Source organism: Rhineura floridana, chromosome 1, assembly GCF_030035675.1.
Source record: "Rhineura floridana isolate rRhiFlo1 chromosome 1, rRhiFlo1.hap2, whole genome shotgun sequence".
Lineage (NCBI taxonomy): Eukaryota > Metazoa > Chordata > Lepidosauria > Squamata > Rhineuridae > Rhineura > Rhineura floridana.
In genome coordinates, this window is record NC_084480.1 from 302,924,513 (window position 1) to 302,943,467 (window position 18,955).

Genomic DNA, 18,955 nt, shown 5'->3' on the forward strand with positions numbered 1-18,955 from the left:
ATGGCATTTTGTCTCCATTTACTAATTTGGGTTTGGCACTAGTAACTATATCCATGATGTGTATTAACAGGGCTGTTTCTGCATATACAAAAGTCCAGAAGATTGCTGCTCAGGAGATGGAGGGCAGCCTAAGATTCTACAGGGCATACCTCCAAATCACTCTGTGAAAGTTCTAATCAGAGTATATGTTGTGGCAGTAAGTATAACCAGTAGCTCTCTTGGTGTGGTCTTTGGGGCCAAGGTCTAGGGCCCTGCAGCCAAGGAGGCCCCAAACAACTTCAGAGAGTGAGTGGCAGCTGATGGAGGTGAATCAAACCATGGCATGCACTGTGATGCAAAATGCTGCACTGGTCAGGCTCTCTAAGTGCCTGCCAGTTTCATTGGGTGTCTGGAGCCTTGGCCAGCGCGGTGCATTGTTTGGGATTTATTAAGTAACCTTTCTCTTTTTGCAGGCATTTAATCTTAGTCCAGCTGATCCAGACGGCAAATCAGACCCTTATATTGTGCTTAGACTAGGAAAAACAGAAATTAAAGACAGAGATAATTATATTCCCAAGCAGTTAAACCCAGTTTTTGGAAGGTAAGTTTAAAATTGCATGATGTTCCAAACTTAATGAACTAGCAGTAAAAGTAAATGTAGACTTTAACAATCATTTTATAAGACGTCCTCTGTTGAAAATATGGAATAGATATAAACCAAGGTTTTATTCGAAAATACCATTATGTGTCTCAAGTCAAGAAGCGTTTTATAGAAGAGAAATGGCTGGAAAAGAGAAATGGTTAACTTATCAAGAACTATTAGAAAATGTACATGGAGAATATACAATGAAAGAGAGAGAACAACTGACAAAGGAAGGATATAGTTTTCAATGGTTTGCCTATTTACAATTGTTAGAAAGATATAAAATGGACAAGAAAATGTATGGGTTTGAAATAAGTAAATCTGATTTTGAAATAGGATTGTGTACAAATGACGAAAATATAATTGCGAAAATGTATAAACTCTTATTGAAAATGGATATGGAGGAAGAACAAGTAAAAGAGTGTATGGTAAAGTGGGCAAAAAATTTTGGTCATAACATACAAATGGATCAATGGGAAAATATGTGGAAAAAAGGTTTGAAATTTACACTATGCTATAATCTTAAAGAAAATTTTTATAAAATGATGTACCGTTGGTACATGACTCCAGAAAAGTTGTCAAAAATGTATAGTAATGTTTCTAATGTTTGTTGGAAATGTAAACAACAAGAAGGATCATTTTATCATATGTGGTGGTTATGTAAAAAGGCAAAATCATTTTGGGCACAGATAGGTAGGAAGATGCAAAAAATTCTAAAGATAAATATTCAGTCAAAACCAGAAATTTTTTTATTGGGTTTTATGGATAAACAAATAGAAAAGAAATATGGAAGAATAATATTATATATGATTACGGCAGCAAGATTATTATATGCACAAAAGTGGAAAATGGAATCAACACCAACAATGGAAGAATGGCTATTGAAATTAATGGATTTAGTAGAAATGGACAAATTGACATGTTTACTTAGAGAAAAATCGACAGATACATTTCTTAAGGAATGGAAGCCTCTCTTAGGCTTTTTGTTGAAAGATCAAAATAAAATGATGATACTGGGATTTGACGATTAATTAAGACAGCTTACGGAGAAAAGGGACTCTGTATGTATACATTAAGGGACAGGTTTGATGTATATTATATACTTATAGCTGATCTGCGACAAATCGGAAGTCAACTATTTTATTTTCATTTTTTGTTGATGTATTGTTATGTTTTTTTGACTTTGTTTTGTTTGTTTTTGGAAAAATTTGAATAAAAATTATTAAAAAAAAAAAAAAACTTAATGAACTAGCTACAGGTAATTTCCCTCCCATTATTTGGGACATTGTGAAACACTGGTGCATGTCTCTTTCGATGTGTGTCACATTATCTAAATTGCAAATTATGCTTGTCCAGCATCTCCCCAAATTAAACCTCGTTGCTTCATTTCTTCTTTTATAATCACATAGATTACCTTATCCATCAATATACCTGTAGATACAAGCTAATCCTACTACAACCAGTAGCACAGTGGCAAATTCAGAAGTGCAAGTTCCCTGTATGTGGTTACCCTATGCCCCTTCACAGCCACACACTCTTTTCCATATCTCCCTTGCTCTCTGTGTTATCTCCGAGTCTACACTCCACTACAACAGATGTCTCTAGGACCTATCAGCATGAAAGAGGAGGCTGTGTTAGCTACTGGGAAGAGTCTTCTCAGTGACTGACTCACCTCCTTTTACTCTGGCTCTGATTGGCTCCAATCAGCATGCCAGTCCAAGGACTCTTCTCAGTGACTAACACACTCCCCTTTCATGCTGAGTGACCTGGCTGGGACCCTGCTCCCTACAAAGAAAGTGGTCTACAACCCCCCCCACCCCCGTGACCCCAGATAACTACACCCCTGCCTACAACTATCCTATAAGCAAAATATTTAGGCCAGTGTTTTGCACAGACAAGAGGTTTATATTAGAATGTCAATTGTTATACACTTCATTCAATTTAGGATTACTTTGGTCATATATTGGCTTTTGGAAGTGAGAGTAGACTAGAAGGAATATTTGTTTTTCTGTGTATTAATGTATTTCGCCCAAATGCTAATGGCTAATGCAGGAAACTGCCTGCTAGCTGATATTAATATGCTGCTGTGGTATTCACGTCACCAACATGGTGCTCGCGGGCAACAGTGTGCCCACCAGTACATTCAATGGCATTCATGAAAAGTCTCTGTAAAGATCCCCGCAAAAATTCATAATGCACAAGAGACTATTTGCTGTTCCAACTCAGTTCCTATTTGCCCCATTAAACATGCCCACATTTCAATGGATGCCAGGATTGGACACCTACCCGTTCTTCTGTTGAGGTGCAAGGAACTTCTTTGTTTGTGTACGTGTATGTGTGTGTGAGTGTAGCCGTGGCTGACGTAGGTGCCTTTGATTGGGGAGAACGGTTTGATGGGGGGCATGGCTGCGCCTTTTACTGTTCTCTCTTTCTGCTCTTCTAGATGTGACAGCTATTTTGTATTATGCCATGCCCTTTGGCAGCCGTTGTGTGACTGCCACACATGGCATTTTATAATTTTTTCAAATGTGCCCACTGGACCAAAAAGGTTGCCAACTTCTGACATAACTTTTTTTTGTTTTTTAACTGCAAGAAACCTGTCTGCATCTGAGGTGGTCATTGTAAGAACTTTGTAACATCTAGAATGTGGTGCCTGAGTTTGCTTGTTTTTCTTCTCTGCTTGCTAACCCTTCCCATTAAATCAGCGTTACCCAACCTTTTTTGACCCAACGCCCCTTTGCAAAATCCTTTTGTGCCCAATGCCCCCCTTAGATTAAGAATATGCCAATGCTTCCTATTCTTCCCTTAAAATATGAGTAATGCATAAAAGGTATTTTCAATGATTAATTATTACTGATCGTTTTTATCATGCCTGTTTATTACACTTAGATTACACATTGAATTCTTAGTATGATTTATTAATATACATACATAAGCAAAAACTAATTAAGTCCACATAGTATGAACCAATAGAATACACTGTGTTACTTAACAACAAACTCATTCAGTTTACCGGCATTGTTTCGTTAAACAAGTTCATTTAAACATCACAGAAACAACGGGTAGCGAGTGTGTCCCATTCCTGAAGAAACCCAGTGAATAACTGACTGTCTGTGTCACACGGCACTCATCCGTTGGAAGAATGTGCCCTCCACCAATACACCCAGCTTATCAAAGACTCTCTCGTGACTGGTTCCAACATCCCTCAAGACAGCATCGGAACATTACCAAGTGCTGGAACGTGGCTAATATCCCCATTCCTTGATATGACACTGGCCGCTATTCAGAATTTCTTTACTAAAGAGCACACACTATTTATAGTGTTATTTCCATGAACTGAGACTATTAAATACATTCTAACTGGGGACAAAACAGTTTAAAAATTAATGATTTGTGTATTACATAAAATTAAACTTAAATGCTTCAACTGTCGCATCAGACCGCCAAATGTCAATGCCCCCCTAATGAACCCAAACGCCCCCCAAATTTGTAGTCACACCAAGGCCCCCGTGAAAGGCTGTAATGCCCCCTAGGGGGGCGCTACCGCCCACATTGGGAATTGCTGCGTTAAATGAAAGAATTCATTTTTCTACAAGACTGCATTTCACCAATCAACCTAACATCTCCTTGCATTTTCTGAGAACACCTCAAAGTGTAGAATGTGGCTTAGACATGAGCTGATTTTCAAATAAGAGACATTGCAAGGTTTTTGAATTAATATTAGAAGTTTAAAATAATACTTAACAGGATTTTTAAAAAAGTTGTTCTCTGGGAATAGGTTTTAATATAAGGGTGGTTACAATCCACACAGAACAGCTTCCCAATGGAGCAAAAGTACAGCCAAATAAAAAATAAACTGCCTTCAAGTTCATCCCGACTTATGGTGACCCTATGAATAGGATTTTCATGGTAAGCAGTATTCAGAGGGGGTTTACCATTGCCTCCTTCTGAGGCCGAGAGGCAGTGACTGGCCCAAGGTCACCCAGTGAGCTTCATGGCTGTGAGGAGATTCGAACCAGCACCTTAACCTCTACTCCACAATAAAGACAGGTTTAAACACAATCCACCTTTTCCTTCCACCTATTCAGTTCCCTAATGCTAATGGCTCACATTAAATTTGCAACTTCTTCTGTCTGAGATCCAACCTCTAATCTAATCCAAATGTAAATGTCTCAAGACCCCTTTGATTTACAATCCGATCAACAAGCATTTCAGAAGCTTCAAAGAAAACAACTGAGACTTCCCTAATTAGTTTGTGACACCTTTACACACACACACAGTGCTGTGTGTCAACCAACAACTTAATCTCATAATCTCCCAAACAGACCTCATAAAGGATTTATATTTTATTTCAGTGCATTTCTTTCACAGTTATATGGTATATACTGAACCTACAGGGAAATTTGCTGTTAACCTGTTGACTGATATATCTAATCCAAATCTCCAAGATAATTTGCCTAACCAAGAGCAGTTTGCTACATGCAGTGGTGTTGCTAAATTTGTAGAGGCTCCACAGAAGTTGAGAAGAACATTGAAGCAAATGTAAACAACTGTAAAGATTTCACATGAATTAACCATTTTGCCTTTGCCTTTTGACTTCCTTAAAGGCAACTATAATCTCTCTTGAATCTTATTCTTTGTTACTGTTTCAATCATTGTTTTGTAGAGATGTCAGCAAGCCAGGCTTACATAAGAACTTCAGGAGCACATAACGTTCACTTCAAAATACAAGATGGCCTTCAAAAGCCCTGAAATTCAAACCTGTATTTGCTGACCCCTGCCAAATACTTTCCCTCCTTCCCTTGAGAGAACTCCCTTCTCATAATCCCTCACACGCTATCACCCTGTTAGCCGACATGATGGGGAAACAGGGAAGAGAAATGTAAACCCTCTCCTTCCAGCATCACCCAGTAAATGGTAGGGGGAGTAAGCTTGATTGCTGATGGGGAGAGCAATGGCCTGTGGAACTGCATTATGGGTTCAGGATATTTTTTCTGAGAAGTGTGGAAAAATGAGAATTTGCCCAACTGTAGAATTTGCTATTGATCTTTTTGGGTTAAACTCTGAAACCTGTGCTAGACATATTCTTATAGCTTAAACAATCCTAAGCGACTTTGTTCAAAAGTAAGCCCATTGATTTCAGATCTGCAAGTAAGCATACTCAAGATTGCAACTTAATTGACATAATTTTATCAATCTTTTTGCATTAGGTCATTTGAAATCCAGGCAACTTTCCCTAAGGAATCCCTGCTTTCAGTTCTGATCTACGACCATGATTTGATTGGTTCAGATGACCTCATTGGAGAAACTAAAATTGATTTGGAAAACCGTTTTTACAGCAGACACCGAGCTACCTGTGGGTTACAGAGTCAATACGAAATGTAAGCCTTATCGTTAATTGACAAATGATCAGCCTGTGAAGTTTCAGAAACTTCTGTTGTTCTAATGGAAATTAGATGCTGCTTGTTGTTGTTATATGCCTTCAAGTCTATTACGACTTATGGTGACCTTATGAATCTTTTTTGGATATATTCATAGGGTTTTCATGGTAAGAGGTGTGCAGAGGTGATTTATCATTGCCTTCCTCTAAGCCAAGAACTGATACATCTTTGGTAGTTTTGTGGCTTTCACCAAAACTGAATTATGACACTAAATGTTTTGATTAGCTCCATTCTGAAAGGAACGTTGGCTTTTAACAACAACTGTTACAACCATTCATCCAAAACCATCTTCTCTAATTTGCAGTGAAGGATATAATGCCTGGCGAGATGCCACCAAGCCAACTGAGATCCTGACCAAGCTCTGCAAAGATAACAGGCTAAGCGGGCCCTACATGCAACCTGGGAAGATACAAATAGGCGACAAGGCCTTTACGGGACAGACAGTCTTCCAGGAAGATGAAAATGGTAACTCTGCTCTATGATGTCATTTACAGTCTTACCTACTGCACCAATAGTATATCTTTACATTACAAATATTTTTGTAAAGCAGATAGATGGCACTGCATTAATAAATCATCATCACCATCTTTAAAAATAAATAAATAGATGATGATGATGTGAAGTGAAGACATGCATCTCCAAACACAGAGAGATATGTCGATGGCAAGTGGTGCAAGTCCTGAACGACTGAGGTGATCATGGTTCCTTGACACATGGTAGTCCATTCCGTGTTTGATGTTGTGAGTTTCATTCAGAAGGTCCCGGGTTAAATCACCAGCATCTCCAGGCAGAGACAGGAATGACCTGTATCTGAAACCTTGAAGTGCTCCTGCCACACGTTGTTGACAATACTGAGCTTAATAGTTTAAATGTCTGATTTGGTATAAGGCAGCATCCATATATGTCTCTACTTTACAGCAAACACCAATGGCATTTTAGAGTATCCATGACAAATACACTTGGCACCTAAGCCTGGGTCTTGCTGCAGTGATAAACCTGTCTGAATTTGCAAACTTACTAAACTTACAAAAACAGAGATGAGATTAAAAACCACAAGATAACAGCCGCCAAACTCATAATCAAGTAAAATATCTCTAGGGAGTATTTGAGTGAATGATTGTGAGAGGTGGCAGAACCCTAAAGATGAGAGATAGCAAATCTCTTTAAATTCTACATGGACTATGACCTTATGGTCATGCACATAAATAAGATATTTAACATGCAGGTGAGTGTATAAGAATATGGGTGAGATGCACATTTGAATACCCATGGGCATGTGCATCTCATTCAAAGCACTGCGGACAGGACATCCTCACTCATCCAATTTATGCAAGTGATGTTCATGCATTATCCTGTTTATGAGCATGGCTCTCCTTAGCCTTGCCACATTGTATATTACAACAATTCACAGTTTTCTAGAAATTAGCTTCCTTTCCTGCATGGAACTTTTTATAGTTCTCTAGTGCATTCTCGTGTACAAGTAGCGAATGTATTTTATGACATTTTCTTCCTCTGATGTCTTTATACTGAAACAGATTGTAACAAACGACTTTGTTAACGGACCTGACCATGTGAATCAGATGCTTTATGTGCTACCTCAGCTCTGACTGCTCATTTTATGCTGTCCTTTCTCATGCAGAGGAGCCAGTAGAATCATATGAACACCTTGCTCTGAAGGTTTTACGTTCCTGGAATGATGTCCCTGGAGTTGGATGTAAGCTGGTGCCTGAACACATTGAGACTCGGCCTCTCTACCACAAAGATAAGCCTGGCATGGAGCAGGTAAGTGCTTCAGCCTAGAGAAATGGCAAAAAGGATCTTTGGGTGCTTCCAGACTGTCACTATCTTCAGGTAGGATTTAATCACATATTAGCAAATTCAGGTTGTACAATTAAAATTGATTTGGGGCTCTTGTACAACAAACCTGCTCCATCTGCCCCCAGAATTGGATTTATTCCAATAAGAAAAGTGACAGGGAAAAGCGTTAGATAACATTTGCATGATGTAACATTGGCTAACTTCCCCACAAACAAATCAGAATGGATGCTCATGAAACAGCCAATGTCATCTAATCTCCCCACAAACAAATAGGGATGAATGCACAATAAACAGGTTATCTGGAAGTAATCTTAGGCCACTTTCACATCATACATTTATTCCACTGTGATTCCACTTTAGACAGTCATGGCTTCTCCTAAAGAATCCTGGGCAGTGTAGTTTGTGAAGGGTGCTGAGAGTTGTTAGGAGACTCCTATTCCCCTGTCATTCAGTTAAAGAAACATTTGTTGATTAATTCTCAGTATACCATTAAATTTCGTATTCACCAAATCCAAAACTTTAATTATCTTTTATAATCTTCCATCCATTTGTTGAGCGAACATACTTCATAAAATTACATATTCCTCTACACTGTGTGTTCAAGTGCCTTTTGTATTTGTAACATCCATGGTTGTTTCTCTCCAGCAACTGGTCATCAAAGTTATATTGCCTCTGTGGGCAGAGTTTCTATTGCTAGCTATAATGGCTAAAAGAAAATCACATCAGAGGTCTAAATTATACAGCAGTGGTAGCCAAAGTGGTGCCTTCCAGATGTTTATCTTCCCTGACCTTTGGACTTGCTGGCTGAGGCTGATGGGAGTTGGAATTCAGCAACACCTGGAAGGCACAACATTGGCTATCCTGGTGATACAACATGCTGCTCCTAACATTGCCCAGCACTCCCCCCCCAACATGCCCCTCAGCAACAAGTATTTTGTTTCCCCACTGAATATCATGCCTGCTGCCTGCTGAGAGTACCAGTGAAGGCATGTTCTTCCCCCATCCCTCATTCCAAGAAGACTCCTTGGCATGTAGCAAGTGGCACCTCACGTGTCTCTGCCAAAAAGGGGCATAGCTCAGCAGAAGAGCATCTGTTTGCATACAGAAGGTCTTAGGTTCAATCCCCAACATCTCCAGGTAAGGCAGTGAATGTCTCCTGCCTGAAACCCTGGAAAGCTGCTTCCAGTCAGTGTAGACAGTACTGAACTAGATCAAGAAAGTTCAAGAAAGGCAGCTTCTTAAGACGCCAGTTAGCATGAAGTAAGCAGCACTTCCTTTGGATTTTGTAAGCACTTGCAGCTCTCCAGCAAGAGAAGGGCCACAATTCATCTCCCCCAGGCCAGGTGAAAAGAAAATGATGGAAGGCTGGGTGTGATGAGGTGCAGCCCCTTCAGAGAGCCACAAGCTCTCCTATATTTCAGAGCTCGATATCCATGAAGACTTGTAGCTCCGATGTCAGTGGGGCAGTGAAACCACTCCAGGTTTTAGTCTGAATGTTCAAGGAGTTGTCCAAGGTGCTGAACCTATTTTGAGGTTAGGTTTCAGCACCTTGAACAGCTCCTTGAAAGTTCAGACTAAAACCTGGAGCAGATTCACTGCCCCATCGACATTGGAGCCATGAGTCTCTACTGGCTGGAATGAGGTTGCTTGGGGGTCTGGGCAGAGCAATACCCAACTAACTGGGACCCTAATTGCAATCAATCTAAAAAATGTGTAATCAGTTCAATGATAGATCATATATTGCTGCTATTAATTGTGAGGTGAATTTGGTTTCAGACATTTAACAGGTCTTGTGGTTTTTTAAAAAATGTTTTAGGCTCTTATCACTGTGAGCCACCCTGAAGAGGCGCTGTGTTGGGCCTATGGGTGGGATAGAAATTTTACATCAGTGTATAGAGGGGAAACCATAAGCACAGGTTGAACCTGGAATGTGGAATTCAAGGAAGCATGAATGTTAAATCAGTTACATCTGGAGCTAAAGAATGAGAACACCCTGATTTTGTGATGGAGACCTTTAGCACCTGAAATGCTACAGCTGCAATCCTACTTGCACTACCCACAGAGAAGAGGGTGTGTAGTGGCTCCATTTGAATCCACCATAGCTTTCCCCCTCCATGCCACCTTGGTGTTGGGCATGCATCATAGTAGCCTCCCCTTGAAGCTTCCAACTTGCATGGTTTTGAAAGGGAGTTACCCTTATCCTCCATGAATTTGTCTATCAGTGGCTTTTAGCCACAATGGCCATGATCAGAGCTTGGAAAAGTTACTTTTTTGAACTACAACTCCCATCAGCCCAAGCCAGCATGGCCACTGGATTGGGCTGATGGGAGTGTTCAAAAAAGTAACTTTTCCAAGCTCTGCATGTTCTACCTCCACTCTCAGAGGCAGTATGCCTCTGAATACCAGTTACTGAGAATCCCATGTGGGGAGAGTGCTGTTGCACTCAGGTCCTGCATGCAGGCTTCCCAAAGGCATCTGGTTAGCCACTGTCAGAACAGGATGCTGGAATAAATGTGCCTTTGGTCTGATCTAGCAGGGCTCTTCTTACGAAGGCTACAAGCACACTAGTCACCTTTAGCAAAGTGTTTCCATCGGCCACACCTGGAGGAGCAACAGGTTGATCTGCCAATCATTTGCAAAATTTGTTAGAAGCTGATCTTTTTTTAAAAAAAAATTGATCTGATCCCACCAAGTTTTCCAGGAAAAAGGGGCAGGGTGTGACCAGCGTCGTGTGCCTCCATTTTCAGAAAAGAGAGGTGGAGATGCACTGGAACCAGCAAACTAGTAAGCATGTCTCTACCTGAAGCATTAGGAACTGGCCATTCCCGGACCTCTCAAGTGTCTGAAATTAATCTTGTTATTTCTCAACCAAACCAGAGCCTCATTCTCCATGTTTTGTGTTTTCTTTCCTGAAGGGCCGTGTTCAGATGTGGGTGGACATGTTTCCGAAGGATATGCCTCTCCCAGGACCACCTGTCGATATTTCACCAAGAAAGCCCAAAGGGTAATTCATTATGCACACCCTCTGCCTGCAAACATAGGTTCACTAACTTCCTGTTAGTAGTGTTGCATCTTTCAAGTGATGTGTAAATTGGTTTTCACGCAATTTGGAACTTAAAACCTACAGTGACTGGAGCATCTTTTTGATTTACAGTAATCTCCCTTCCACTCTCTGTCTCTCATCAACAATCTTCATAATTGGTGCATCTCATTCTAAAGGATGTTCTTAGAGTCAGTTCTTTTCTTTTCTTTAAAAAAAAGCCTGTAGAGAAAATGAAGCTTGCGAAGTATCAATTTATTAACAAACTGCAAAAGAAGTCAGTGCAGTGCCTTATAAAAGCAGGCTGGAGACAGACAATAATTCAAAATGGTTTGAGAGTGGTTTCCTGTCCCATAGAGTACCCATGCATTTCTTTTGTCTTGTGATTGGATGTTGGCGAGCTTGACAGTTCTTGACAGCCAAGACCATTAAGGCAAGGGTCTGGAAGTATGATACAGTTCACAGTTAAAGCTGAATACATTAAATTCACACTTTCTGAAACAACATGAGAACCAAAACACAGTCACCTTTTGAAATTTGCATATATACAAGTTTTGCAGTGCAGTTCTCCAACCAAAGAATGCTTACAAAAGTGCATGTATTAGAGGAAAGTGTGCATGAAAATTAATACGCTAATGAAAATAACATACAAAAATGCATTATGTTAAGAGAAATTGCTTGCAAAAATGTGTACATTAGTGAAAATGGCATACACAAGTGTGTTTATTAGGAGAAATTAACACTAAAATGCTGGACAATCTTCATGAGAATTTTTTAGAAAGAAATTCACAAATTGCTGCAGAAATATGGAGAACTGAATTTAAAATTGGAAAAATGAGAAATAGAGAGAACTGAAATTGACAGATCCTTCCCACCTCTACCATCAGCTGATCGGCAGGGTATGCAAAGCCAAAACTTGGTCACCTGATGTCATTGTGACTCCAGGTAATTGACAGGTGGGCTGTCAATTTAAGAAGTCAACCAACAGAGGTCAGAGGCAGTACACACACTAATGTGACATATCCAAGCATCAACAGAGACTGTGCCCCAGCATTCTCTGTGGTGGCTCAAAGGAATCGAGGGCAGTTTCTCAATACATTGTCCTCCCTTCTTTCCACCCTTCAACTTCCTCCCACCTCCAGATACTTAAGGAGCTCTCCTACGCCATGTTGCTAGGGCCCCTTGAAAAGCTGGAGCTGGCCCTGTTTGCTCCACTGTCATCTCTAGCCAAAGAAGCTTTGCAAGTGTTAAAAACAATATAAAAGCTTGCAAGGTCTGTTTACCAGAGGCAAAAGTAGGATGTTTTTAAAGCAGCAGTCCCTATTTCAAATTGCTTTCTGCTATCTGAAAAAACTGTAGTCTTTCTCCAGCTTTATTCTTTTACATTGAACTATGTCTCCATAATTATTTTAACTTTTGTCCTTTACCCGTCAAGAATATTTGCATTACTCCCCAAATGTAGCGCTAGAAGCTATTGGAATAAGTTTGTAAATTTGCAAATTGGTCCTTATTTGCCATGAGTCACACAAAGATTTCTTTTTCTGTCCTACAATTTGAGGAAATCTGACAAGGCCTGACCTACATAATTGGAGATAACAAAACCTGTAACTTCATTGAATAGGCTGGTCTGCTAGAGAGAGTGTGATGAATACAAATACAGATATAAGAGCCAAGGAGAAGATTCAAGGCACATTTAAAATAATTTTAATGATGGCTCTTTGGCAGCAATTTTTTTAGTGTTGAGTAGTTTCAGAGAAAAGAGTACTATGTTCAGTTTGAAGCTGACTCTATTAAACTTTTATCTCTGTGCATGAAGAATTAATGAAAGGCTAAAGAAGTAGCCTTCATAGCGGCTAAGAAGTTTTTAATGCTTTTAATTGAGCATTTTTCTTGCAAGGAAGTTCAAAATACCAATAATGTATCTATCAGTTCAAAAGTTTAGAACTTTAGGTTATAATGTCAGAAGAAGCCAAGCTACAATAAATTCAAACCCTGAGGGGTGGCATATGGTACAACCCTATCTTGTGACTGTACCTAGGACTATGTTGAACGTTTGCCAATTCCAATTATCAGGGCAAAGTGGTTGGGATAGGAGGGGGGCAAATAACTTCTGGAAAAGCCCTTAAGAATGTTGCCTTCTTTCAGTCTTGTTTGTTACAGTACTTTTTCTTTTCTCTATCTGCTCTACACAATTTGTTCCCAGGTAAGGTTTTTTCCCCTCATTTCTGGACTACTGTATCATAGTTAATCATATAGTGAATGTATGACAGCATGACACCACATTTGACCAATCAGATTTGGCTACATGCTGACATCCCTAGGGGACAACAAAGCCTATTTAGAGTGTGGGCAGTGGTTCTTAGACTGGTGTCTTGGATGATCCTAGGTAATCAGGGATCAATAGTTGAAAAATGGACATGGACTGCCTTCAAGTCAATCCCGACTTATGGCTACCCTATGAATCATGTTTTCATGGTAAGCAGTATTCAGAGGGGGTTTACAATTGCCTCCCTCTGAGGCTAGTTCTCCCCAGCTGGCTAGGGCCTGCTTAGTTTGCCACAGCTGCACAAGCCAGCCCCTTCCTTGTCTGCAACTGCCAGCTGGGGAGCAACTGGGCTCCTTGGGACTATGCAGCTTGCCCACAGCTGCACAGATGGCAGGGCACGTAACTCCTGAGCCACTCCCTGTGGGGTGATCTTTAGCTGGCCCTTGACACCAAGGAGTCACGAGCCAGGATTTGAACTCACAGACTCTGGACTCTCAGCGAGGCTCTTCTCTCCACTGTGCTATACCAGCTGTAGATCAATAGCTAGCATGATGATATTGCTGAAGGTAAACCAAGTCTCTTCAAGCAAATGGAGGACAAAACCCCATTTGTCCTCTTTCATATCAATACCTAAAAATTACCAAAAAGGGTAATTTGTTGCTTATGAAAATGTTGATGGAATAACTCCTTGCCCACTCAGATGTGCTTGGTGGTTTTCTTGTATGAAAAAAACACTTTCCCCCAAAATTGTCTGCATATGGAAGATGCAGACATCCAAGAAAAGACTAGCTACATTTTGATATTAGGTCATTTTCAGTGAAGTGACCCCCATGTGCATTCTGAGATGAACACAGTAGATGTGAAAGCCTCTGGGGAAGGTTCCATCTCATTGTCTGTGAAACACCAAACATGTGTATGATCATTGTTGTTGTTATTGGGAACATATGAGCCTGCCCTTATACCAAGTCAAACCATTGATTCATCTAGCTCAGTGGCAGCAGCTCTCTATGGTTTCAGATGGGACATTCCCAGCCACACTTGGAGATGCCAGGAACCCAAGTACTTGAAACATTGTCACACAGAGAAGGGTTGGGGTCTCTTCTTGATCATCCCAGAGTGCAGTACATGGAATAAAGTGCTCAAGTTACAGGAAGCCAGACTTCATCTGAACATTAAGAAAACCTTCCTAACTGCTGGAGCAGTACAACAATAAAACCAATTACCGAGGGAGGTGGTAGACTCTCCAACACTGGAGACATTCAAGAGGCAGCTGGGCAGCCACTTGTTGGGGAAGTTTTAAGCTGGATTCCTGCATTGAGCAGGGGGTTAAACTTGATGGCCTTATAGGCCCCTTCCAACTCTTCTACAAACCAGGGACCTTCTATATACAAAGCAGATGCTCTATCACTAAACAATGGGCCTTCTTTCTAGGGTGAGGTCATTTGAGTTCATGCCCTCCCTGAATGAATAGGCTCTCCCCTGCCTCATGCACATCCCCTAAAGCTCACCCCAACCCCTTCAACACTGGCTCTTTCTGGCTATCTTGCCAGTGTGGTGTAGTGGTTAAGGTGTTGGACTACGACCTGGGAGACCAGGGTTCGAATCCCCACAAAGCCATGAAGCTCACTGGGTGACCTTGGGCCAGTCACTGCCTCTCAGCCTCATGAAAACCCTATTCATAGGGTCGCCATAAGTCGGAATCGACTTGAAGGCAGTACATTTACATTTTCTTGCCAGCAGCAGCAGCAATGGGTGCAGTCATGCCCGTACTTTGTTGCAGTTGCACTCAGACTCTGTATGGACACTACAGTCTTAAATGGACAATTGCCATTTCCTCTCCCAAATGAATTCTGGGATATGTAGTTCTGTGAGTAGCCACAGGGTTTTGGTTTTTTGAAACAGACTTCTCCAAACAAACTACAGTCCTAGTAGGTGGGGGAAGCCATGACACAGCAATCATAAAATCCAAAATTACATTTGCAGAGTAGATATGCCCTCATTCCATTTTAACACAGCTATTTGCTCTATTTTAAGTTAATATCTAAAGCAAAAGAGGCCAGGCCCTGCTTTTTATTTTTCGTCAACAGCCACTTTCTTTTTCCTTTAATTTAGGTAGCGTAATATTAGGATCTATCCCCCCCAAAAAACTGATTGACTGCAAGTTAACAAGCAGCATTTTTGCTAAACTGATTTCACAATCTGCATTGGTTCTCTCCACCTCTTTCTCTCCCCCCCCCCCAGTTACGAACTGAGAGTAATAATCTGGAATACAGAAGATGTCATTTTAGAGGATGAGAATATCTTCACAGGACAAAAATCAAGTGACATCTATGTAAAAGGGTAAGTTCGCCCTGGCATAGCCTATGGATCTTCTCATTTATTGATTGACAGGATGGTTTTATTTTATAACCCAAGGCATTCAGCAAAAAATGAGTCACAGTTGTATTAGCAAGTTCTGTGCACACTGTGCATGGATGTGACAACCCTGCCAGCTTGGCATTTTGCTGCAGTGGCCCATTGAGCATCCAACATCTGACTAGAATTAAGCAGGCACAGAACTGACAACGCCTAGAAAATGCGGTCCTGCATCCCCAGGATGAAACCTCAAACTTCTTGAAGCAACAGAGGCCCACTTCACACATGCCTTACTGCACAGGATGTACTTGGGGCATGGTTTGGGTTTTTTTTGTTAATTATGAGAAGGTAGGACTGGGGGGCCCTCCAGATTGGTGGGGGGGGGTTGGTAGGTGTATTCTGCAACATGTCATTGACACAATAATAGTGCCTAAGTGGTGGATTTATACGGGTCGATCCACATCGTCATTCCATTTCATCAGTCAACCTGCAAAGCTTCCCCAATGTTACCATGCTACTGACGTCTGTGGAGTACTGAATTTAAAATTGAGAAAATGAGAAACAGAGAGAAACTGCAATGGACAGAGTTGCTCATCCCTAAGCCCACTGCTACATATTCCTTCCAGCTTTCCCTTTTTGGCCAGGAACAGCCTCTGCTTCCTGGTCCCTCTCCCTGGTAAATACTTGTGTCTGAATTTGTCTCCTTGCATTGTTAACATTGTGTTTTAGTGCGAGTTGCTAGCATTCATTCTTCAGCTCCCTCTCCAGCAGTTAAACCTCTGAGTCGGGAATGGATGCATTTTGTTTCTCATGAAGCTGACAGCAATATAGTTCCAAGGGGGAGGCTTTCTGGGGGGCAGGATTAGGAAGCCCTGTAGTTACCATTAGGAGCTCTGCTACTGCACGTGGTGACATTTACATTTGGGAAAGGAAGAGAAAGTTGCTGCCACAACTACTTTGCCAAAGAAGCCTCAGCGGTCCAGAAAAATAATTGCCAAAGTGGCTGCCCATATTATTGTTATTGTTATTATTGAGAGACAATGTGGTGTAGTGGTTAGAGTATCAGACTGGGATCTGAGAGGCCAGGGTTCAAATCCTCACTCAGTCTGTGAAGCTGACTGGGTGACCTTGGGCCAATCATTGTTTTTCAGCCTAACCTACCTCACAAGGTTGTTGTGAGGATAACATTGGAAGGGGGAGAGCCATGTTTATATGCCACCTTGCTGCCCTGGGCTCCTGCTGGGAGAAAAGAGACCCATTAAAATGATCCGCCCCAGGAGATTAATGGATCCTGTCAGTTTTCTATCAGCTCTTGGGGAGTTTCCTGTTCCCTGAGTAAGCGATTCAGTCGAAGCCCTGGTCGATTTATGGAATAATTCAATGTCCAGGGCAGTGGATTCTATTGCTCCCGAGCGTCCCCTTGTGTGTTCTCGGGCCAGATCAGCCCCTTGGTTTTCTAGTGAGTTGTTAACTATGAAGCGCACTTATAGGGGTCTAGAGCGACGTTGGCGGAAAACTCGGAGCTTATCTGACAGACGTTGTGTTAAGGAATTCTCTAAGTGCTATGCGGCATCTAGACGAGCTGCACAAAGATCTTTTTTTTCAGTCTCTATTTCTTTAGCCGACAACCAACCAGCAGAACTTTATCGAGTGGTCAAAAGTTTGCTTAATCCGGACCATCATGAATTCAATGTTGACCATTCACTTATTTGCTGTCAAGAGTTCGCCTTGCACTTTGACAACAAAGTCGCTCAGATTCGCTCGAACTTGGATGCCAATATTGATGCAGTCTCTAAGGATGTACCTTCAGACTCTGTTTGTCCTATTGAGTTGGATTCTTTTCAGCTTGTTCAGCCTGATGATATAAACTTCTTGGTGGGATGAGACCTACTACCTGCCCGCTGGATCCTTGTCCTTCTTGGATCATAAAGCAGGCTAGAGGAGGACTGGTCAATTGGGTCTGGGGGGTAATTAATGCCTCTCTCCAACAAGGCTACCTTCCGGGATGTCTAAAAGAGGCTATTGTAAGACCACTGTTGAAAAAACCCTCCTTAGACCCTTCTTGCTTAGACAATTTTCGCCCAGTCTCCAATCTACCATTCTTAAGTAAAATCATTGAACGAGTAGTTGCCACTCAACTCCAGCGTTTTCTGGAGGAAATAGATCATTATGATCCATTCCAGTCTGGTTTCAGGCCTGGCCACGGGACTGAAACGGCTTTGGTTGCCTGGTTGATGACCTTCGCAGAGAACTAGACAGGGGGAGTGTGTCCCTGTTGGTTCTTCTTGATCTCTCAGCGGCTTTTGATACCATTGACCATGGTATCCTCTTGGACCGTCTCTCCAGGATGGGACTACGAGGTACTGTTCTGCAGTGGCTCCGCTCCTTCCTGGAGGATAGGACACAGAGAGTTTTTACTCAGTGACTTCTGCTCGGACCCTTGGCCCCTAATGTGCAGGGTCCCACAGGGTTCGGTGCTGTCCCCGATGTTATTTAACATCTATATGAAGCCGCTGGGGGAGGTCATCTGGAGGTTTGGAGTTCGATATCACCAATATGCTGATGATACTCAGCTTTATTTCTCCTTTCCCCCGGATACTAAGGAAGCCGTCCGGCCCCTGAACCAATGCCTGACATCAGTGATGGAGTGGATGAAGGTGAATAAGCTGAAATTAAATCCAGACAAAACAGAAGTGCTTCTAGTTAGTCATGGGACAGATTTGGATATTGGGAATATACCAATGTTGGATGGGGTTACACTCCCCCTGAAGACTCAGGTTCGCAGTTTAGGTGTGCTCCTGGACTCGGCTTTGAACCTGGAGGCCAGGTTTCGGCGGTCTCCAGGAGCGCTTTTGCCCAGCTAAGACTGGTTCGCCAACTGCGCCCGTTTCTGGAGATTCCCGACCTGACGAAGGTAACACATGCCTTAGTTACATCCCGGTTGGACTACTGCAACGCGCTCTATGTGGGATTGCCTTTGAAAACAGCTCGGAAGCTTAAACTGGTTCAAAGAGCAGCAGCTAGAATGCTAACAGGAGCTAACCTACAGGCCCATACAACGCCACTTCTACAACAATTGCACTGGCTGCCAGTTTGCTTCCGGGCTTAATTCAAGGTGCTGGTTTTAACTTTTAAAGCCTTACACGGCTTGGGCCCCCTCTATTTATCTAATCGCTTATCTTTTTATATACCTTCCCGACCCCTGAGATCCTCTATGGATCCTCTTCTTATGATTCCTCCATTCTCCCAAGTTCATCAGATGGGAACCAGAACTAAGGCCTTTTCGTTGATTGCCCCTAAATTTTGGAATACTCTTCCGGTAGAGGTGCGACTGTCTCCCTCTCTTGTAGTATTTCGTCGTCAGGTTAAGACGTTTTTATTTCATCAACCATTTCATTTGTGCTACATAGGTT

The 18,955-nt window shown here is 41.8% G+C and overlaps 1 protein-coding gene across 1 annotated transcript in view; it reads left to right on the top strand.

Annotated features, from left to right (window-relative positions):
* The window catches only part of FER1L6 (fer-1 like family member 6), a 132,163-nt gene that overhangs the window by 97,675 nt on the left and 15,533 nt on the right, over positions 1–18,955 (top strand). The window contains exons 31-37 of the mRNA XM_061606195.1: positions 71–196; positions 453–580; positions 5,833–6,003; positions 6,368–6,528; positions 7,703–7,845; positions 10,797–10,885; positions 15,429–15,527. Of these exons, the coding sequence (XP_061462179.1) occupies positions 71–196; positions 453–580; positions 5,833–6,003; positions 6,368–6,528; positions 7,703–7,845; positions 10,797–10,885; positions 15,429–15,527 (917 nt within the window). The remainder of the gene's footprint in view (positions 1–70; positions 197–452; positions 581–5,832; positions 6,004–6,367; positions 6,529–7,702; positions 7,846–10,796; positions 10,886–15,428; positions 15,528–18,955) is intronic.